Source organism: Tachyglossus aculeatus, chromosome 1, assembly GCF_015852505.1.
Source record: "Tachyglossus aculeatus isolate mTacAcu1 chromosome 1, mTacAcu1.pri, whole genome shotgun sequence".
In the NCBI taxonomy this organism is placed as follows: Eukaryota; Metazoa; Chordata; class Mammalia; order Monotremata; family Tachyglossidae; genus Tachyglossus; species Tachyglossus aculeatus.
Window position 1 is genome coordinate 21,574,585 of NC_052066.1, and position 24,377 is coordinate 21,598,961.

Consider the following 24,377-nt stretch of genomic DNA (forward strand, 5'->3'; position numbering starts at 1 on the left):
GAAAACCTAAATAGAATTGCTAACCACTGCTAACTTTTGTCCAACAATGTCCAACTTGTTCAGCTGGCAATCTACTCCAGTGCTTAGTACAGCACCTGGCACTGAGTAAGTGCTTAACAAGTACCATTTAAAAAACAAAACAAAACAAAAAAAACCCACCACAAGCCAAAGAGAGGTATGCAGAAACTGCTACAGTTTTGGGTACCAAGACCTGGATGCTTGGGTCCTTCAGGAGACCACTGAAACCTTAGATTGTAAACTCCTGGAGAGCAGGGATCGTGTCTACCACTGATTTATTGTACTCCCCCAAGCGCTCAGTACAGAGCACTGAACACAGTAAGCATTCAATAAATATCACTGATTAATGGATCTCTGAGGTGGCCAGGAATGGAGAACCATCTCAGCAACATTTATTGGACACCTTCTGTGTGCAGAGCACTGTTGTATGCACCAGAGCCAAGAGCTCACTGTCTCTTACCTTTCTTACTCTCCATTTCCTTCTGGTCTCATTGAATATTGAGGGAACTTGTGGTTCTTTATTCCACATTTCTATTTAATGCTGTTGGAGCCAAGAGGGTGACACACCTTTCCCTAACTCAAATCAATCCATCAGTTTCCAAGCACTCAGTCACCTCGCTCCCTCCTACCTTACCTCCCTGCTTTCCTACTGCCTCAGTCTCTTCTATATCTCGGAAGACCTCTCGCCCACGTCCTGCCGCTGGCCTGGACCACCCTCCCTCTTCATAACTGACAGACAATTACTCCCCACACCTGCAGAGCATAATAATAATAATAATAATAATAATAATAATAATAATAATAATGGCATTTGTTATGTGTTTACTATGTGCCAAGCACTGGGATAGATACAAGGTAATCAGGTTGTCCCACGTGGGGTTCATAGTCTCAATCCCCATTTTACAGCTGAGGTAACTGGCACAGAGAAGTTAAGCGACTTGTCCAAGGTCACACAGCAGACAAGTGGAGGAGCTGGAATTAGAACCCATGACTTCTGACTCCCAAGCCCTTGCTCTTGAGGGCACATCTCCTCGAAAAGGCCTTCTCTGACTAAGCCCTCATTTCCTCTTCTCCCACTTCCTTCTCCATCACCTTTACACTTGGATTTGCTCCCTTTTTTCACCCGTCCCTCAGCCCCAGAGCACTTATGTGCAGATCCGTAATTTATTTATATTAACATCCATCTCTCCCTCTAGAATGTAAGTGCCTTGTGGACAGGGAATGTGTCTACCACTATTATATTGCACTATCCCAAATGCTTAGTACAGTGCTCTGCACACAGTAATATGAATGATGGAAGGTTGAGAGAGTACAACAGAATTGGTAGACACATTCACTACCCACAACGAGCTTACAGTCTACAAAGGGGAGAACAGTCTAGACGTATGATGAGACAAAGTTCAGGATTTTTCAGGGGGGGAAGTTAGGAGGAAGGGCATAGGAGAGAGAAAGGATAAATTGTTGAAAAACTGAAACGTTTCAAGACAACAGGAAAAATAAACATTTTTGAAATCCCCTCAAGAAAAAAAAATTCCCTACATCTGAAAGAAATCTAGAATCATTTTGACAACAAGAGCCTTGCTCAGAATGAATTTTTTTTTTACAATGCTTCCTACACTAAAAACTGAACTCGATGCAATAAATCAATCTTATTTGAATGCAGAACACTGAACTAAGCATTTGGGAAAGTACAATACAACAGAGTTGGTAGAAAAGACATACCTAAATTTTCTCTCCCCCACAAAACAAGACGACAGGGTAAATGGCCAGAACACACGGGCCATTCAAGTAGTCTGGAAGTACAAACATCCATTTTAAACATGGCCGCTAATAATAATAATAATAATAATGATGATAATTATGGTATTTGTTAAGCACTTACTATGTGCCAAGCACTGTTCTAAGCACTGGGGTAGATACAAGGTAAGCAGGTTGTCCCACATGAGGCTCACAGTCTTAATCTTCATTTTACAGATGAGGAAACTGAGGCACAGAGAAGCTAAGTGACTTGCCCAAAGTCACAAAGCTAACAAGTGGTGGAGCCAGGATTAGAACCCATGACCTTTGACTCCCAAGCCCATGCTCTTTTCACTAACTGTTTCTCATCTACCAGGTCAATGGGCGTCTTGTCCTTGTGCCATTCCCTTGGCTTAGAACAACTGAAATTTCAATATCTGGACTTTTTTTTTCAACAGTTTCCACTTTCAGGAGAGCCTGATTGGATCTAGTGACTTACATTTTTGGCCTCACTGATGGGGAAAATGGTGCGTCCTCTAGTGAAATGTTTTTTTTTTTTCGGTTGTTTCAGCCAAGATTTGGCACAAAGCTAAGGACACGCCGAAGGACAGAATCACTTGATGATTTATAAACTATTGACCCTGAAATACATGAGGCTCAAGATACAACAATGCTCTCAGACCCCCTGTAACTTATCGGATTCAATCAATCAGAGCACGTAAAGAGCTCGGACAGTTTGAGCATGCTGTGGAAAAAGTCTCAAGGAAAGGCTGCCAAGCCACATGAGTTATTCCCCCCCTACCCTCCCACCCCCAAGTTCCACAAACTTTGCAACCGCTTAAAGCCTACAGGATCAATGGGGAGGTGGGGGAGGAATATCTATTTTTAAAAGTCTGTTGACAGTCAGCAATTCCAAAGTTTGTTGATAAACAATGAAGAAGCAAAAAAAAGGCACAATAGGTTAAAATCAGGTGACTGTCAGTTCCAATAGGGTTGCAGCTACCTGCCTTTCAACAATAAACCCTACAAGCCACATTCATACTTATCTAGGCTAAAGGACTCACAGTTTCTTTGTTCTGAAATGGGAGGGAAAGCTACAAGCAATCTCACAGCCCCATGGCCAATAAAGAAGCATAGAAGCTGGAGGAATATGGCATCATTGTAATAATAATAATAGTAATAATGGCATTTATTAAGTGCTTACTATGTACAAAGCACTGTTCTAAGTGCTGGGGAGGTTACAAGGTCATCAGGTTGTCCCACATGGGGTTCACATTCTTAATCCCGATTTTACAGATGAGGTAACTGAGGCACAGAGAAGTGACTCGTCCAAAGTCACACAGCTGGCAATTGGCGGAGCCGGGATTTGAACCCATGACCTCTGACTCCAAAGCCCGCGCTCCTTCCACTGAGCCACGCTATTGAAGTCTTGAAGTTACATTATGCTGCTTATCTTCCAGGGATCCCTGAGCAGAATTTGCTTAAAAAACAACAAAAAAAGGAAAAAAAAACTTTAGGTGACAGGACTTCTTTAACCAGGGAGCTCTGCATTTTGGCTTCTTTTAGTGATTGGAATACCTGTACACCGATTTACCCCAGCTCAACTTCAAAATGACACTTATTGGGCATTTCAGGCCAGTCTATTTTGGGCACACCACATTTTTGACCTTCTGATTTTGGAAGCTACATACAGCTTCAGGTGGTGAAGAGTAAAATGCAGTAAGTTTTGACCCTAGAGAGCTGGGAAAGTCAGGGAAAAAAGAGAAAGGTTGAAGGTCATATTGGCATTTTTCTTCAACAGCAGAAGCAGCAGCATGACCTGGAGAGGCAGTGCGGCCCAGAGGGTAGAACACAGGGCTGGGCGTCAAAAGGACCTGAATCTAGTCCCTGTTCTACCACTTGTCTGCTGTGAGACCTTGGGCAAGTTACTTCACTTCTCGAGACCTCAGTTACCTCATCTGTAAAACGGGGATCAAGGCCATAAGCCCAAATGAGAAGCAGAGTGGCTCAGTGGAAAGAGCCCGGGCTTGGGAGTCAGAGGTCATGGGTTCTAATCCCGGATTCGCCTCTTGTCAGCTATGTGACTTTGGGCAAGTCACTTAACTTCCCTGGGCCTCAGTCACCTCATCTGTAAATGGGGATTAAGACTGTGAGCCCCACGTGGGACAACCTGATCACCTTGCATCACCACCCCCCCAGCACTTAGAACAGTGCTTCACACATAGTAAGCACTTAACAAATGCTATATTTATTATTATTATTATTATTATTATTATATGGGACAGGGACCGTGTCCAACCTTGTATCTACCCCAGTACATAGAATAGTGCTTGGCATGTAGTATGTGCTTAAATGCCATAAAAATACATATATGTGCACGTATACACACACACACACACACACACACACACACACACGCCAACCTTTGTATTTGAAGATGCAGAAGTTTACCTATGAGCACGTGTATGGCTGAAAGGATCAGTATGGGATCCACAGTGCAAATAATCCAGCATTACCGGGTCAGTTAAAAGAAGGAATTCTCACTTCAATCAACAGTTTTCCTGAGCGCCTACAGTATGTATAAACAATCAGTGGTATTTATGGAAAGTTTACTGGCTCCAGACCACTGTACAACAGGGTTATAGACACTGTAATCCCTGCCCACAGGGAGTTTACAATCTACAGTGGGGGAGATAATAATAATAATGATGGTATTTGTTAAGCGCTTACTATGTGCCAAGCATGGTTCTAGACATGGTTCTAGGGTAATCAGGTTGTCCCACGTGGGGCTCACAGTCTTCATCCCCATTTTACAGATGAGGGAACTGAGGCATATAGAAGTGCAGTGACTTGCCCAAAGTCATATAGCTGATAAGTAGCAGACCGGGATTATTCATTCAATCGTATTTATTGAGTGCAGAGCACTGTACTAAGTGCTTGGGAAGTACAAATCGGCAACATAATCTGTGGGATTAGAACCCACAACCTCTGACTCCCAAGCCCGTAGGGTATAAAAATAGAGTATAAAGTATACTAGACTTACTAACTATACTACTATTATACTAGTATAATGGAGTATATAAAAAGCAGAGTATAAAAATACTTCCATAAGTAAGATTACTTAAGTACACAGGGGGTGGAACGGTGTACCAAATGCTTGGGAGACTACAACAGAGATAGTAGATATGATCCCCGTCCTCCATCTCGTATTTGATAGAGAAAGGAGGTGATGAGGGTCCTAAGGCCGTTCGCCCCCAATTTTCCCCACGAACATATGACACTCACCCTCCCAGAGCTGTGGGAGCAGGAAAATGCTCACAGACAACCAGCAAGTTTCCCAGTTTGACAAGCCACCATCGTACACCCTTCTGCATCACTCTTGCACCTGGATTTCCTCCCTTAGCCCCACAGCACTTATGTCCATCTCCGTACTTTATTTATATCCGTCTCCCCCTCTAAAATGTAAGCTCGCTGTGGGCAGGGAATGTGTCTACCAACTCTGTTATACTGTACTCTCCAGGTGCTTAGCAAGCACTCCGTAAATTCAATTGATCACAGATTCCACCGCCCACTAGGCCTGAGGTGTGGGGCTGTAGTCAATTATGTTGCCGTAATTGTACTGCATTCCTACTGTGTGTAGAGCAAAACAGTACACATGATCCCTGCTCTCAAAAAGCTTAAAATCCACTGCACAGAAAAGTTTTTAAATGGTGGGAAAATTCCCTCTTGCATAACCACGGACTGGCTCGGGGAGACAGCTGAATGTCCAGAGTGGCGTTATCTTCTCTTCTCCAACTTTGAACAACTGCATCTAGGCCCCATAGAGTTTCAGCTCACACACCCCTCACAAATTTGTTGAGGAGAAGGATGCCCGAGACGTTTTCACACCTCCCTCTCAAAAAAACTGCATCCTGATAAAACGGAATCTTAATATTTTCTGAATTCTTTGGATCCAACTGGAAGATCTTAGAGGGCAGCAAACCCCTCTTGCTCTTGTTCTCCTCCTCCAGCCTCACGTGCTGAGAACGTTTAATAAATTATAAGCAATGATGACACTGGATAACAATAATTCCAGCATTTGTTAAGTGCTTACTGTGTGCCAGGCATTGTACTAAGCGCTAGGGTGGACACAAGGAAATCAGGTTGGACACAGTCCCTGTCCCCCATGGGGCTTGGTCTCAATTCCCATTTTACAGATAAGGAAACTGAGGCACAGAGGAGTGAAATGACTTGTCCAAGGTCACCCAGCAGACAAGTGGTGGAGCCAGGATTAGAACCCACGACTTTGACTCCCAAGCCCGCGCTCTACCCATTATGTCATGTTGCTTCTCGAATCAACAGGAATACCTCTTCTGCCTTCTACTTAGACTGTGAGCCCCATGTGGGACAAGGACTGTGTCTAAAACAATTGTGTTGCATCTATCCCAGTGTTTGCCATTTAGTACCTGCTTAAATACCACAATCATTATTATAGACCACAGTCAACGTCTCCATTTTCCCCAGGGAAGCCAATGATTTAATGCAAAGCAGTGAATCAACCAACATGAGAAACTTTCTGCAGGGTGGCCTGTCAGGAAAGAACATGGGATTGGGACACAGAGGACCCGGCTGCTGTGTGACCTTGGGCAAGTCACTTATTTACTCCGTGCCCCAGTTTCCTCATCTGTAAAATGGGGTTTCAATACCGCTTCTCCCTCCACCTTAGGCTATTAGCACCACATGGGACAGGGTCTCTGACCTGATTATCGTCCAACTCCCCCAGGGCCGAGAACGGAGCAAGAGCTTAATAAAAAGTGCACAAATACTGTTATTATTATTACAACGTTGCTGGTTTCCCCCCCTTGTTCTCATGGGGATCCTACCTTGGTTGAGGTAAGTCAGTGTTTCTTCATGAAGCTTCACAGCAGGTGAGGTGGCTGCACAGAGTACATACTGAAATGGAGGCAGTTTGGCTTCATTCTCTGGAGACAACTGGGGCTCCTCCTGCTTAAAGATTGGCAGTGCAAGGACATCACTGAAACATACAGTTAACACACGTGTCAGCAACATGCCTAGGAGAATCTTTCCAACTTAAACCATTGACAAGCAAATGCACAACAAAAAAAGTCTTCCTGAACATTCACACTCTAAAATACCCACCCCTGCATAAAGACCCAACCCAGATGGAACTCTCTGCCTAAAAACTGCAATCTTGAAATCCTGGCCGAAATATCAACCAACAATTGAACACAAGAGGGTCTGTTTGGGTTCTTCTCCATAGGGACAGAATTCCTGGACGTGCAGCTACTGGAAACAGATGGGCAGAGAAGATGTCGATCTAAAGAAGGACATGGCAAATGCTACACTTTTCCATTCACGTGTACAGAAACAGAGAAGGTGATTGTCACGGAAAAGTATACCAATTACAGCGGCTAGTGCTTTAAGATGAACAGTGGGGGCTTTGAAATCTTTGTAGGAGACGGCACCTCAGTCGTCAAAACATACATTTCTATTTGTCAAACGATTGCTCTAATGAGCGTTAGATGTGGCAAACTGAAGGAGATGGGACCAAAACAAAACCCAAGACACTTTATCAAGCGCTTCAGTCATTCAATCGTATTTATTGAGCGCTTACGGTGTGCACAGCACTGTACTAAGCGCTTGGAAAGTACAATTCGTCAACAGAGACAATCCCTACCCAACAACGGGCTCCAAGTCTAGAAGGGGGGGGAGACAGACAACAAAACAAAACAAGTAGACAGGTATCAATAGCATTAAGCACTTGTCATGTCAAATAGTCCCACTCTGCGTAGACACAGATTTCCTCGTATACCACTGACAGGACCCCTTCTCTAAAAAGCGGCACAACTGGGCCCCAGATAAAAGCCCGCTCCTTGAAATCAGGAAACCTCTAAGGGAGGGAGGGTTGCACTTCACAAATTAGTAAGGGGGGCCCTTGTACTTTTGGGGAGCTTCTTAGCAGTTCTGGGGGTGCTCAGTCTGCACCCCTTAGTTACACCACTCCATAGCATTGGAGGGCCATCTGCTGGATTCTTTGTTTGCTTAAGGGAACTGCTGGATCCCTTTCAGAGGGTAGGCGGGACTGGTCCTCGTAAATATGGTTGGACTTCATTCTAGGTCTTATAGCAAATCTCCCCCCAGCCCCGCATACCACCGAATGGCACGCTCAAAAGAAAAGGGGTGGAAGACAGATATAGAACAAGGACTTTGCTTTTTCATGCTCTTCTTTATCCAAATGAAGATTCCACTCAAAGAACAGCAAGATCAAAACGACTCTCCCCCATCTCAAAAAATGAGAATTGTTGCTCCTGTGCCTTATGCCATTATTTTGGTTTCATATAAGGTCTGTCTGCTCTTGCAGTCACGTTTAGGAGAAAAGAAACGTGAATGGCCCACGGCAGAGAGGCTAGAAGGCTCTCAAATTATGTGAAAAGGAAGCAGGTGCCCCAAATAAAATTTTTTTAAAAAAAATGAGGTCCCTTATCTTGATAACTACCCTCCCTAGATATGCCTCCAATAATGTATCAGATTAGTTTAACTATCCTCAGTAAAAGAATTGTATAAACACTAAAGTCACTTGTATTCACTTGGGACAATCTGTTCTCCAACACAATAAACTTGTATCTCCAAAACATACAACACACACACACACACCCCACAGAGGTCTAACTAGTTCCTGAAAGGAAGAGATGGCTATCCGCACACCACAGAAAACCTTAGAGTTATGCCTTTCCCAGGGAAGACAAAACTACACCTCGACACGCAACAGGGTCCCCAATCATCAAGTATCAAGGGCCCAAATGCAAGAAGTTAAACGCTCCAAGAACAATGTAAAAAGAAAAGTCTTTGCAGCTTTCAGAGCATTTCATTTTTGCTCTGCCTGCTTAAGTTAATAATCTCCATGTTTTGGTGGAAGGGGGCCAGCTTGTCCCTCAAAAATGACTGGTTTCAAGACTGGCAATTCTTTGCAGAAAAACAGAAAGCAAAGGAGAAGCAGGAATGCAAGCTGGAAGTGAAGCCAACCCTGAGCATACTATCTGACTGGGTGATCAAATGGTTAGAGTGTCCAGTGTTATCCCTGGGATCAGCTCACAAATCTCAAGTCAGTGACCTTGGGTATGTCCCTCTAGCCTGATCTGCTTCAAATTCTCCTGTCTCAGAAAACTAAAAGACCTACTCCCCTGGACAGACAGCCAACTTGACTTCCAAATAACGACACTGATTGGACTTCCTTGAATAAAAAGCACTACAAATACCAAGAAAATGATGATTAATACAATAGCTCTAAATCCAGCTTTTTTTTCATTTTTGAAATTCTATGAAAATTTGGGTTTCTGAAGAACCTGACAGCAAGAGACCCCCCCCACCCACAAACACACACAAAAAGAAACCGACCCCACCTCCACCCCTAACCCCCCTCCAACTCTCCCCCTAGTGAATATAGCCACTGTCCTTAGTGAGTAAGGCTCCTTGACGAGGGAAAATTTTGAGGGTAATTTTAAGCTAAGTACAACTAACTTAAAAATCAAACCTAAGGTCTCCCCATTTCAACCTGAACGAAATCCAAATGCTCTCAAGTGGTCTAGACTAAGTTTTAGACAAAGACTAAGCTGAAAATGAATGTAAAGTCTAGTACAAAATACTAACATTTCTTGAGGTTTTGGGAAAATAATGGTTATTTCATTTCCAGGAAAATTTTTTTTTACTGATCCTGTGGATTAACATTCCCCCCCTCCCCCCCGTAGTTTCTCAGCAACTTCTATGAACCTCAGGGCTGCAGCTGAGACAATTACATTCTTCTAATAAAGATTTCCAAATCCACACTTTTATTTATCTTTGCTCCCCCAATGTGATGGATGCTTTATGCAATATGCGATTCACTGAATTTCCCTTATTTTTCAAGAGTCAGAAATTTGGGAAATTAAGCCAGATATAGAGTAGGTACCAAATTAAGTTCTTGAATTGCAGGTGTATTAGATTTTAAACACTGGACATTAAAATGTCCCTATTGACAAACCACCACAGAAGAAAAAAAAAAGAATCAATCTGCCTACAGAGCTAGTAAATTGGTTCTTTGCAGGTATGGTACTCTAACTGCAAACTGCCCCTTCACGTAAATTAAGCCCATTTTAATAAACTGACTAGTGTGGAAATAAGACAGATTAAACCTGGTTCAAGCAAGTTCAGAAAGTGATGTTAGAGTCCATTATTACCCAGTCTGCAAGAGACAAAAAAAAAAAAACCCATGAAACTCCAATCCTAAATAAAGCATGGAGAAAAGCTGGGTACTTGTAATTTTTTAAGAGGGCAGTTTCTAAGCATTTTAGAGTACTTTGCAAATAGGCATGACTTACTTTTCCCTTTGAAGAACACTAGTCAAATCCCTGCAGAAGAAGAGAAATTTCCATCATGTGCAATCGGCCAGAGCTCTTGCAAATACATTCAAGATTGTCATATAGTGGCTACTTAAATCTCCAGGAGTGAAGGGGAAAAATGACCCTTCCACGACAACCTCAGAGCCTCTCTAGATATGTTTCCCCTTTCAGGCTCTTGCATTCTAGTTAGGGTCCACTCCTTGACATTAGGCCCCGACCCTAAAAGTCAAAAAGATGGGAGTGCTTCCAAAATTAAAAGTAGCACTGCTCTGGAAAGCAGATTGTGGGTCAAAGGCAGAATCACCCTGGAGCATTTTTATAAAGCTCATAACGTTTAAAGCACTCCCAAGAAACTCCTAAGTGAGTTTTTGAGCGTTAGTCACAACCGGAGACCAAATACCCAAAAGAAATCAAAGCCCCTCCTTTGCAGGCGCTTAGTACAGTGCTCTGCACACAGTAAGCGCTCACTAAATACGATTGAATATATGACACCCACAGACATACATTGCAATGTATTTTTTTGTGGGGGAAATAGAGTTTGAGTAACTACAAGAGGCGGCCCTATCTAGGTAATTTTCACTTGCATGAGGCAAACGCCTTAGGGAATGTTGTGCGCGCTCCCTCACCAGATCCTCATCAATCGCATTTATTGAGCACTTACTATGTGCAGAGCACTGTACTAAGCGCTTGGGAAGTACAAATTGGCAACATATGGCAACAGATGGCAGGGAGATGGGCAAGGCCAAGGACGAGAAGGCCTGTAGGGTTGGTAAAAGTTGTGTGTGACCAAACACATATACCCCAAAGTGGCCCTTTGCGGGCAGACTGGGGAAGGGGCGACAGAGCAAGGACAGCAGGCTTCTTGCTTGGAGGGTGGGAAAATCAATGGTATTTCTTGAGCACTTGATGTATGCACAGAACACTGTACTAAGCACTTGAGAAACGACAGTGGAACAGAGTTGGAAGACACGATCCCTTGCCACAGAGAGCTTACAGTTTAGAGGGGGACCAGAGCCCAGCCTAGGAGGTGGGTTAAGCTTAGAGGGTTTTTATTTTGTTAATATGTTTTGTTTTGTTGTCTGCCTCCCCCTTCCAGGCTGTGAGCCCACTGTTGGGTAGGGACCGTCTCTTTATGGTGCCAACTTGTACTTCCCTAGTGCTTAGTACAGTGCTCTGCACACATTAAGCGCTCAATAAATACGATTGAATGAATGAATGAACCCAGTGCAAGCACTTAGAATAGTGGTCTGCACAGTAGGCACTCAATAAATACTATTGAATGGATGAATGAATGAGCACTGAATGGCCTCCTCGCCGTTGCCGCTTTCACCTCTTGCCCATTTCTCTCCCCAGGACCCTGGGCAAGAAGCACGAAAGAAATAAAAGGTTTCAGTCCCAGGGAGGGGAAGGGAGCAGAGGGAATCAAATCCATCAGTCAATCAATCAAGAGGATTTGCTGAGTGCTCACTGTGTGCAGGGCACTGTACTAAGCGCTTCATAGCTTAATGGAAAGAGCCCGGGCTTGGTAATCAGAGGACACGCGTTCTAATCCCAGCTCCACCACTTGTCTGCTGTGTGACCTTGGGTAAGCCACTTCACTTCTCTGGGCCTCAGTTCCCTCAGCTGTGAAATGGGGATTCATTCATTCAACTGTATTTATTGAGCGCTTACTGTGTGCAGAGCACTGTACTAAGTACTTGTGGGACAACCTGATTACCCTGTATCTACCCCAGTGCTTAGAACAGTGTTTGGCACATAGTAAACACTTAATGAATACCATTATTATTAATATTACTACAAAACAGAGTTAAAAGACACATTTCCCACTCACAACAGAGTCTAGAGGGGGAGAAGGAGCCCCTCTGCCAGCTTCCCTTGCCCTGGGAGCTCACTGTGTGCAGGGATGGTTACTCTTTAATGCTATGCTGTACTTTCCCGAGCGCTTAGTACAGTACTCTACACATAGCCTGTTTACTTGTTTTGTTGTCGGTCTCCCCCTTCCTAGATTGTGAGCCCATTGTGGGAGGGATTGTGTCTATTTGTTGCTTAACTGTACCTCCCAAGCACTTAGTACAGTGCTCTAAACACAGTAAGCACTCAATAAATACGATTGAATTGAACTGAATAGTAAGTGCTCAATAAATAGGAATGAATGAATGTCAGTTCCCAGGCAGCGTGGCTCAGTGGAAAGAGCCCGGGCTTGGGCTCGGAGGTTGTCGGTTCTAATCCCTGCTCCGCTACTTGTCAGCTATGTGACTTTGGGAAAGTCACAACTTTCTGTTTATTTTACTTGTACATATCTATTCTATTTATTTTATTTTGTTAATATTTTGTTTTGTTCTGTCTCCCCCTTCTAGACTGTTGGGTAGGGACTGTTTCTATATGTTGCCAACTTGTACTTCCCAAGCGCTTAGTACAGTGCTCTGCACACAGTAAGCGCTCAATACCATTGATTGATTGATTAACTTCTCTGGGCCTCAGTTCTCTCTTCTGTAAAATGGGGATTAAGACTGGGAGCCCCCATGTGGGACAACCTGATCACCTTGTATCCCCCCCAGCACTTAGAACAGTGCTTGGCACATAGTAAGCACTTAAATGCCCTTGGCGAGTTTCCCTGGCCCTAGGAGCTCGTGAGCAGGGACTGTCACTCTTTATTGCTGTGCTGTACTTTCCCGAGCGCTTAGTATAGGGCTGTACACATAGGAAGTGCTCAATAAATATAAATGAATGAATGAATGTCAGTGCCAGGGAAATCCAGAGGGAGAGAGGGCAGGGGAAGCCCCCTCCCCTCTTCCACTCGCCCCTCCGGTCCTGTCCAGCCCTGCCGGGACTAGTGAAGCCCAAGCGGGTGGAACTGAGGCCCAGAGAAGTCAAGTGACTTACCCAGGTTCACACAGCAGGCGAGCGGCAGAACTGGGATTCAAACCCACATCCTCTGACTCCCAAGCCCCTGCTCTTGCCACTAAGCCACGAAGCACTTAGTACAGTGCTTCGCACGGAGTGAGCGCTTAACAAAGGCCACCATTATTATTATTACAGGGCCCTGCATGGAGTGAGCACTCAGTAAATTCATTCACTTATTCAATCGTATTTATTGAGCGCTTACTGTGCGCAGAGCACTGGACCAAGCGCTTGGGAGAGGACAAATCGGCAACATTTGCTCTGGATTGACTGACCGATGGACTGCCCACACCCCCGCTCCTCCTCCCCTCCCCAATATCCCCCCTCCCTCCCTCTGCTCTACCCCTTCCCCTCCCCACAACACTTTGTACATATTTATTATTCTATTTTATTAATGATGTGTATGTAGCTATAATTCTATTTATTTTGATGGTAGTGACACCTGTCTACTTGTTCTCTGCTGTTGTCTGTCTCCCCCTTCTAGACTGTGAGCCCGTTGTTGGCTAGGGACCATCTCTATCGGTTGCCGATTTGTACTTTCCAAGCACTCAGGAGAAGCAGCGTGGCCCAGTGGAAAGAGCCCGGGCTTTGGAGTCAGAGGTCATGGGTTCAAATTTCAGCTCCGCCAATTGTCAGTTGTGTGACCTTGGGCAAGTCACTTCACTTCTCTGGGCCTCAGTTACCTCATCTGTCAAATGGGGATGAAGACTGAGCGCCCCCCGTGGGACAACCTGATCACCTTGTAACCTCCCCAGCACTTAGAACAGTGGTCTGCACATAGTAAGCGCTTAATAAATGCCATTATTAGTAGTAGTAGTATAGTGCTCTGCACACAGTAAGCACTCAAAAATTACTGTGATCCGGTTGTTGGGTCGGGACGGTCTCTGTTGCCGATTTGTACTTCCCAAGCGCTTAGTACAGTGCTCTGCACAAAGTAAGCATTCAATAAATACTGTGAACCCGTTGTTGGGTAGGAACCATCTCTGTTGCCGACTTTACTTCCCAAGCGCTTAGTACAGTGCTCTGCGCAGAGTAAGCGCTCAATAAATATGAATGAATGAACGAATGAATGAGGACACCCCCACAGTAAGCGCTCGATAAATAAGATTGAATGAATTGAATGAAAAAATACTGTGAACCTGCTGTTGGCTAGGGACCGTCTCTGTTGCCAACTTGTACTTCCCAAACGCTTAGCACAGTGCTCTGCACACAGTAATCATTCAATAAATATGAATGCCCACTGTTGGGTAGGGACCGTCTCTATATGTTCCCGACTTGTATTTCCCAAGCGCTTAGTCCAGGTCTCTGCACACAGTAAGCGCTCAATAAATGCGATTGAATGAATTGAATGAAAAAATACTGTGAACCTGTTGTTGGCTAGGGACCGTCTCTGTTCATTCATTCACAGTAATCACTCAATAAATATGAATGCCCACTGTTGGGTAGGGACCGTCTCTATATGTTCCCGACTTGTACTTCCCAAGCGCTTAGTCCAGTGCTCTGCGCACAGTAAGTGCTCAATAAATACGATTGAACGAATTGAATGAAAAAATACTGTGAACCTGATGTTGGCTAGGGACCGTCTCTGTTGCCGACTTTTAGCTCCCAAGAGCTTAGTCCAGTGCTCTGCACACAGTAAGCGCTCAATAAATACGACTGAATGAATTGAATGAAAAAGTACTGTGAACCAGTTGTTGGCTAGGGACCGTCTCTGTTGCCGACTTTTAGTTCCCAAGCGCTTAGTCCAGTGCTCTGCACACAGTAAGCGCTCAATAAATGCGATTGAATGAACTGAATGAAAAAATACTGTGAATCTGATGTTGGGTAGGGACCGTCTCTGTTGCCGACTTTTAGTTCCCAAGCGCTTAGTCCAGTGCTCTGCACACAGGAAGCGCTCAATAAATATGATTGAATGAAAGAATGAATGAGGACACCCCACAGTAAGCGCTCAATAAATACAATTGAATGAATTGAATGAAAAAGTACTGTGAACCTGATGTTGGCTAGCGACCGTCTCTGTTGCCGACTTTGAGTTCCCAAGCGCTTAGTACAGTGCTCTGCACACAGTAAGCGCTCAATAAATGCGATTGAATGAATTGAATGAAAAAATACTGTGAACCTGATGTTGGGTAGGGACCGTCTCTGTTGCCGACTTTTAGTTTCCAAGCGCTTAGTACAGTGCTCTGCACATCATCATCATCAATCGTATTTATACGATTGTACAATTGATTGTACAATTGTATATATGTATATATGTTTGTACATATTTATTACTCTATTTATTTTATTTGTACATATCTATTCTATTTATTTTATTTTGTTAGTATGTTTGCTTTTGTTCTCTGTCTCCCCCTTTTAGACCGTGAGCCCACCGTTGGGTAGGGACTGTCTCTATATGTTGCCGATTTGTACTTCCCAAGCGCTTAGTACAGTGCTCTGCACACAGTAAGCGCTCAATAAATACGACTGATGATGATAATTACTGCACACAGTAATCGCTCAACAAATGCGATTGAATGAACGAAAAAATACTGTGAACCTGATGTTGGGTAGGGACCGTCTCTGTTGCCGACTTGTACTTCCCAAGCGCTTAGCTCAGTGCTTTGCACACAGTAAGCGCTCAATAAAGGCGATTTCCTTCCTCTCCCCCTCGTCCCCCTCTCCATCCCCCCCTTCTTACCTCCTTCCCTTCCCCACAGCACCTGTATATATGTACATATGGTTGTACATATTTATTAATTTATTTATTTATTTTACTTGTACATATCTATTCTATTTATTTTATTTTGTTAGTATGTTTGGTCTTGTTCTCTGTCTTCCCCTTTTAGACCGTGAGCCCACTGTTGGGTAGGGACTGCCTCTATCTGTTGCCAATTTGTACTTCCCAAGCGCTTAGTACAGTGCTCTGCACATAGTAAGCGCTCAATAAATACGATTGATGATGATGATGATTGAATGTACGAATGAATGAATGAATGAGGGCACCCCCAAAAGGGGGAGGGGGGGGGGTCCCGACTTACCGCAGGTAGCTGCCCGAGTTGTGCTGGTTGTAGTGCTCCGGCTGCGTGTGCCAAAACAGCATGATGGAGTCGGGGCAGAGGAGATGGGAGAGGAGATCGCGGAGGACAGCGCGGAGGCGGCGACCCGAGGCAGGAGCGCGCGGGGAACGTCCGCACACCGCGGCTCCGTCCAGAAGCCGCCGGGTCCGCCGTGCCGCTCGCTCCTTTATATAGCAGCCTGCCGCCCGCGGATTGGTGCGTCCCGTCGTGACGTCACTCAGACCACGCCCCCTTAGGGCCACGCCCCCTTATGGACACGCCCCTCTGTGTCGCTCCCCCTTACGGACGCTCTTTCGAGGCCACGCCCCTTTGTGGACACGCCCCCTTATGGACACGCCCCCTTGTGTCACTCCCCCTTACGGACGCTCCTCTCTCGAGGCCACGCCCCCTTATGGACACGCCCCTCTTTGTCACTCCCCCTTACGGACGCTCTTTGGGGGCCACGCCCCTTTGTGGGCACGCCCCCTTATGGACACGCCCCCTTCGTGTCACTCCCCCTTGCGGACGCTCCTCTCTCGAGGCCACGCCCCCTTATGGCCACGCCCCCTTATGGACACGCCCCTCTTTGTCACTCCCCCTTACGGACGCTCTTTGGAGGCCACGCCCCTTTGTGGGCACGCCCCCTTACGGACACGCCCCCTTTGTGTCACTCCCCCTTACGGACGCTCCTCTCTCGAGGCCACGCCCCCTTATGGACACGCCCCTCTTTGTCACTCCCCCTTACGGACGCTCTTTGGAGGCCACGCCCCTTCGTGGGCACGCCCCCTTACGGACACGCCCCCTTTGTGTCGCTCCCCCTTACGGACGCTCCTCTCTCGGGGCCACGCCCCCTTATGGACACGCCCCTCTTTGTCACTCCCCCTTACGGACGCTCCTTCGAGGCCACGCCCCTTTGTGGACACGCCCCCTTATGGACACGCCCCCTTTGTGTCACTCCCCCTTACGGACGTTCCTCTCTCGAGGCCACGCCCCCTTATGGACACGCCCCTCTTTGTCACTCCCCCTTACGGACGCTCTTTGGGGGCCACGCCCCTTTGTGGGCACGCCCCCTTATGGACACGCCCCCTTTGCGCCACTCCCCTTTACGGACGCTCCTCCCTCGAGGCCACGCCCCCTTAGGGGCACGCCCCCTTAGGCCACGCCTCCCTTAAGGGCACGCCCCCTTCAGGCCACGCCCCCGTGCTGTTCCACTTTATGACTGTGTTTTCATTCATTCCTTCAATCGTATTTATTGAGCACTTACTGCGTGCAGAGCACTGGACTAAGCGCTTGGGAAGTCCAAGTCGGCAACATCTAGAGATGGTCCCGACCCAACAGCGGGCTCACGGTCTAGAAGGGGGAGACAGACAACAAAACAAATTAATCAATCCATCAATCAATCGTATTTATTGAGCGCTTACTGTGTGCAGAGCACTGGACTAAGCGCTTGGGAAGTACAAGTTGGCAACACATAGAGACAGTCCCTACTCAACAGCGGGCTCACAGTCGAAAAGGGGGAGACAGAGAACAAAACCAAACATATTAACAAGATAAAATAAATAGAATAGATATGTAAAGTAAAATGAATAAATAAATAGAGTAATAAATATGTACAAACATATATACATATATACAGATGCTATGGGGAAGGGAAGGAGGTAAGATGGGGGTGGAGAGGGGGACGAGGGAGAGAGGAAGGAAGGGGCTCCGTGTGGGAAGGCCTCCTGGAGGAGGTGAGCTCTCAGTAGGGCCTTGAAGGGAGGAAGAGAGCACGAGCGGCACCAGGGAGTGGGTCTTCATTCATTCATTCATTCATTCATTTCATTCATTCATTCAATCGTATTTATTGAGCGCTTACTGTGTGCAGCGCACTGGACTAAGCGCTTGGGAAGTCCAAGTCGGCAACATCTAGAGACGGTCCCTACCCAACAGCGGGGTCTCAGTCTAGAAGGGGGAGACAGACAACAAAACAAAACATATTAATCAATCAATCAATCAATCATATTTATTGAGCACTTACTGTGTGCAGAGCACTGGACTAAGCGCTTGGGAAGTACAAGTCGGCAACATCTAGAGACGGTCCCTACCCAACAGCGGGCTCTCAGTCTAGAAGGGGGAGACAGAGAACAAAACAAAACTTATTAATCAATCAATCAATCAGATTTATTGAGCGCTTACTGCGTGCAGAGCACTGGACTAAGCGCTTGGGAAGTCCAAGTCGGCAACATCTAGAGACGGTCCCTACCCAACAGCGGGCTCTCAGTCTAGAAGGGGGAGACAGAGAACAAAACAAAACTTATTAATCAATCAATCAATCAGATTTATTGAGCGCTTACTGCGTGCAGAGCACTGGACTAAGCGCTTGGGAAGTCCAAGTCGGCAACATCTAGAGACGGTCCCTACCCAACAGCGGGCTCTCAGTCTAGAAGGGGGAGACAGACAACAAAACAAAACTTATCAATCAATCAATCGGATTTATTGAGCGCTTACTGCGTGCAGAGCACTGGACTAAGCGCTTGGGAAGTACAAGTCGGCAACTTATAGAGACGGTCCCTACCCAACAGCAAGTCGGCAACTTATAGAGACAGTCCCTACCCAACAGCGGGCTTACAGTCTAGAAGGGGGAGTCAGAGAACAAAACAAATCATATTAACAAAATGAAATACATAGAATATGTACAAGTAAAAGAAACAGAGTAATGTGAATATGTTTTCATTCATTCATTCAGTCGTATTTATTGAGCGCTTACTGTGTGCAGAGCACTGGACTAAGCTCTTGGGAAGTCCAAGTCGGCAACATCTAGAGAGGGTCCCTACCCAACAGCGGGCTCACAGTCTAGAAGGGGGAGACAGACAACAAAACAAAACTTATTAATCAATCAATCAATCAATCGGATTTATTGAGCGCTTACTGTGTGCTAAGCACTGTACTAAGCGCTTGGGAAGTACAAGTTGGCAACATCTAGAGACGGTCCCTACCCAACAGTGGGCTCGCAGTCTAGAAGGGGGAGACAGAGAACAAAACGAATCATATTAACAAAATGAAATAAATAGAATATGTACAAGTAAAATAAATAGAGTAATGAGAATATGTTTTCATTCATTCATTCAATCGTATTTATTGGGGACTCACTGTGTGCAGAGCGCTGGACTAAGCGCTTGGGAAGTACGAGTCGGCAACATCTAGAGACAGTCCCTACTCAACAGCGGGCTCACAGTCTAGAAGGGGGAGACAGAGAACAAAACAAAACATATTAATCAATCAATCAATCAATCAATCATATGTATTGAGCGCTTGCTGTGTGCAGAGCACTGGACTAAGCGCTTGGGAAGTATAAGTTGGCAACATCTAGAGACGGTACCTACCCAACAGCGGGCTCACAATCTAGAAGGGGGAGACGGACAACAAAACAATATGTTTTGTTTTGTTAATATGTTTTGTTTTGTTGTCCGTCTCCCCCTTCTAGACTGTGAGCCCGCTGTTGAGTAGGGACAGTCTCTAGATGTTCTTTCATTCATTCAATCGTATTTATTGAGCGCTTACTGTGTGCAGAGCCCTGTACTAAGTGCTTGGGAAGTACAAGTTGGCAACATCTAGAGACGGTCCCTACCCAACAGCGGGCTCCCAGTCTAGAAGGGGGAGACAGACAACAAAACAAAACATATTAACAAAACAAAACATATTGTTTTGCTGTCTGTCTCCTCATTCTAGACAGAGAACAAAGCAAAACATATTAACAAAACATACTGTTTTGTTGTCTGTCTCCCCCTTCTAGACTGTGAGCCCGCTGTTGTGTAGGGACCGTCTCTAGATGTTGCCGACTCGTACTTCCCAAGTGCTTAGTCCAGTGCTCTGCACACAGTAAGCGCTCAATAAATACAATTGAATGAATGAAAACATATTCATATTTCTCTATTTTACTTGTACATAGTCTATTTCATTTTGTTAATATGTTTGGTTTTGTTCTCTGTCTCCCCCTTCTAGACTGTGAGCCCACTGTTGGGTAGGGACCGTCTCTAAATGTTGCCGACTTGGACTTCCCAAGCGCTTAGTACAGTGCTCTGCACACAGTAAGCGCTCAGTAAATACGATTGATTGATTGATATAGAGACGGTCCCTATCCAACTGCGGGCTCACAGTCTGGTCCCTACCTAGTCTTGGCACATCCACCAAGCTAGCTCTCTTCCTCCCTTCAAAGCCCTACTGAGAGCTCACCTACTCCAGGAGGCCTTCCCACACTCAGCCCCCTCCCCATCCCCCCTGCTTTATCTCCTTCCCCTCCCCACAGCACCTGTATATATGTATATAATAATAATAATAATAATGGCATTTATTAAGTGCTTACTACATGCAAAGCACTGTTCTAAGCGCTGGGGAGGTTACAAGGTGATCAGGTTGTCCCTCGGGGGGCTCACAGTGTTCATCCCCATTTTACAGATGAGGTCACTGAAGCCCAGAGAAGTGAAGTGACTTGCCCAAAGTCACACAGCTGACAATTGGCGGAGCCGGGGTTTGAACCTAGCTCTCTTCCTCCCTTCAAGGCCCTACTGAGAGCTCACCTCCTCCAGGAGGCCTTCCCAGACTGAGCCCCTTCCTTCCTCTCCCCCTCATCCCCCTCTCCATCCCCCCGTCTTACCTCTTTCCCTTCCCCACATCACCTGTATATATGTATATATGTTTGTACATATTTATTACTCTATTTTACTTGTACATATCTATTCTATTTATTTTATTTTGTTAGTATGTTTGGTTTTGTTCTCTGTCTCCCCCTTTTAGACTGTGAGCCCACTGTTGGGTAGGGACCGTCTCTATATGTTGCCAACTTGTACTTCCCAAGCGCTTAGTACAGTGATCTGCACACAGTAAGCACTCAATAAATACGATTGATTGATTGATTGATTGATTGACCTCTGACTCCAAAGCCCGGGCTCTTTCCACTGAGCTATATGTTTGTACGTATTTATTACTCTATTTATTTATTTCTTTTCCTTGTACATATTTATTCTGTTTATTTTATTTTGTGAATACGTTTTGTTTTGTGGTCTGTCTCCCCCTACTAGACTGTGAGCCCGCTGTTGGGTAGGGACCGTCTCTAGATGTTGCCAACTTGTACTTCCCAAGCGCTTAGTACAGTGCCCTGCACACAGTAGGTGCTCAATAAATACAATCGAATGAATGAATGGATGGTCACGCCCCCTTAGGCCGCGCCCCCGTGTGGTCGCACCCCTTTATGTCACGCCCCCTTGAGGCCACGCCCCGTGTGACCACGCCCCCGTTTAATTCATTCATTCGTCCAATCAATAAATACGCTCGAATGATGAATGAATGAATGGCCACGCCCCCGGGTGGTCGCGCCCTTTATGCCACGCCCCCTTCGGGCCACGCCCCGTCAGGCCACGCCCCCTTTCATTCATTCATCCAATCGTATTTATTGAGCGCTTACTGTGTGCAGAGCACTGTACTAAGCGCTTGGGAAGTACAAGTTGGCAACATATAGAGACGGTCCCCACCCAACAGCGGGCTCACAGTCTAGAGGGGGAGACAGACAACAAAAGAAAACGTATTAACGAAATAAAATCAATAGAATAAATATGTACAAGCAAAATAAATAAATATTCATCATTTATATGAATATATTTTATGATTGTTAATTATTAATACATACATAATAATTATAACGATCAATAATACAAGCAAAATAAATGAATAAATATGCATCCTTTATATAAATAAATTTTATTATTAATAATTATTAATAAATACATGGTAATTATAACGATTAATAACAGAAGCAAAATGAAGGAATAAATATTCATCATTTCTATAAATAAATTTTATTATTATTAATCATCAATAATACATAGTAATTATAACGATTAATAATACAAGCAAGGTAAATGAATAAATATTCATCATTCATATAAATAAATTTTATTGTTATTAATAAATACATAATAATCATAACGATTAATGATCATTAATAACATTATTATAAATGCTATTTATATGAATAAATGTTTATTTATTTATTTATCCTTTTGGCCACTCCCCCATTATTTTCATGATTTATTTAAATAAATGTCATTATCAATTATAAATAAATGAATCATTATAACGAATGATTAGTAATATCGTTATTATAAATATTATTTATATGAATAAACGTTTATTTATTTATCCTTTTGGCCATTCCCCCATTATATTCATGATTTATTTAAATAAATGTTATTATCAATGATAAAGAAATAATTATAGCAGATAATTATTAATATCATAATTATAAATATTATTTATATGAATAAATATTTCTTTATGTATTTATCCTTTTGGCCACTCCCCCTTTGTGTCCATTACCCCTTCGGGTCACGCCCCTTTAGGCCACGCTCTCTTGTGGTCGCGCCCCCTTGTGGTCGAGCCCCTTGCGGTCACAGCCCCTTGCGGTGGCGCCCCCTTGTGGTCACGCCCCTTTGTGGCCGCTCCCCTTGTGGTAGCGCCCCCTGGTGGTCGCGCCCCATTTAGGCCACGCCCCCCTGTGGTCACACCCCTTAATAATAATAATAATAATAATAATAATAATAATAATAATAATGTTGGTATTTGTTAAGCTCTTACTACATGCAAAGCGCTGTTCTAAGCGCCGGGGGGAACATAAGGAGATGAGGTTGTCCCATGTGGGGCTCACAGTCTTAATCCCCATTTTACAGACAAGGGAACTGAGGCACAGAGAAGTGAAGTGACTTCCCCAAGATCACACACCACACATGTGGGGGAGGCGGGATATGTGCAAAGCACTGTTCTAAGCGCTGGGGGGGAATACAAGGAGATGAGGTTGTCCCCTGTTAGGCTCACAGTCAATCAATCAATCAATCAATCATATTTATTGAGCGCTTACTATGTGCAGAGCACTGTACTAAGAGCTTGGGAAGTACAAATTAGCAACATATAGAGACAGTCCCTACCCAACATTGGGCTCACAGTCTAAAAGGGGGAGACAGAGAACAAAACCAAACATACTAACAAAATAAAATAAATAGAATAGATATGTACAAGTAAAATAAATAAATAGAGTAATAAAATAAATAAATAGAGTAATAAAATAAATAGAGTAATAAAATAAATAAATAGAGTAATAAAATAAATAGAGTAATAAAATAAATAAATACAGTAATAGAGTCTTAATAGAGTAAGTAATAGAGTCTTAATCCCTATTTTACAGATGAGGGAACTGAGGCACAGAGAAGTAAAATGACTTCCCCAAGGTCACACAGCACACATGTGGGGGAGGCGGGATATGTGCAAAGCACTGTTCTAAGCGCTGGGGGGAATACAAGGAGATGAGGTTGTCCCATGTGAGGCTCACAGTCTTAATCCCCATTTTACAGATGAGGGAACAGAGGCACAGAGAAGTGAAGTGACTTGCCCAAGGTCACACGGCAGACATGTGGGGTAACCGGGATTCGAACTCATGACCTCTGACTCCCAAGCCCGTGCTCTTTCCACTGAGTCACGCTGCTTCTAGGTCGCGCCCCATTTAGGCCACGTCCCCGTGTGATCACACCCCTTTGTGGTCGTGGCCCCTTCAGAAGAGCAGCGTGGCTCAGTGGAAAGAACCCGGGCTTTGGAGTCAGAGGTTGTAGGTTCAAATCCCGGCTCTGCCACTTGTCAGCTGTGTGACTTTGGGCAAGTCACTTCACTTCTCTGGGCCTCAGTTACCTCATCTGTAAAATAAGGATGAAGACTGTAAGCCCCTCATGGGACAACCTGATCACCTTGTAACCTCCCCAGTGCTTAGAACAGTGTTTTGCACATAGTAAGCGCTTAATCAATGCCATCATTATTATTATTATTATAGAGCATGGGCCCAGGAGCCTGAAGGTCATGGGTTCTAATCTCAGCTTCGCCACTTGTCTGCAGTGTGACCTTGGGCAAGTCAGCGTGTCTCAGTGGAAAAGAGCCCGGGCTTTGGAGTCAGAGGTCATGGGCTCGAAACCCGGCTCCGCCAATTGTCAGTTGTGTGACTTTGGGCAAGTCACTTCACTTCCCTGAGCCTCAGTTCCCTCATCTGTAAAATGGGGATGAAGACTGTGAGCCCCACGTGGGACAACCTGATCACCCAGCACTTAGAAGGAGTGCTTTGCACATAGTAAGTGCTTAATAAATGCCATCGGTATTATTAAGTCACTTCCCTTCTCTGGGCCTCAGTTGCCTCGTCTATAAAATGGGGATAGCAATACAAAAATCGTGATCCAATGGTGTTGACATCCGCAGCAGACAAGTGGCAAAGCCGGGATGAGAGCTCGCGGGCCCG

General features: G+C 44.9%; 1 protein-coding gene across 2 annotated transcripts in view; it reads right to left on the reverse strand.

The window, feature by feature from the left end:
• The window catches only part of TFCP2L1 (transcription factor CP2 like 1), a 75,772-nt gene extending 59,614 nt beyond the window's left edge, over positions 1–16,158 (reverse strand). The window contains exons 1-3 of one of the 2 annotated variants that reach the window (XM_038747565.1): positions 16,052–16,158; positions 10,110–10,139; positions 6,618–6,769 (exon numbers count right to left, since the gene is read on the reverse strand). In XM_038747565.1, coding sequence (XP_038603493.1) covers positions 6,618–6,769; positions 10,110–10,139; positions 16,052–16,113 — 244 coding nt within the window. In that variant the 5' untranslated portion in view covers positions 16,114–16,158. The remainder of the gene's footprint in view (positions 1–6,617; positions 6,770–10,109; positions 10,140–16,051) is intronic. The other variant, XM_038747566.1, reaches the window with a different exon arrangement.
• Between the last annotated feature and the right edge of the window lie 8,219 nt (positions 16,159–24,377).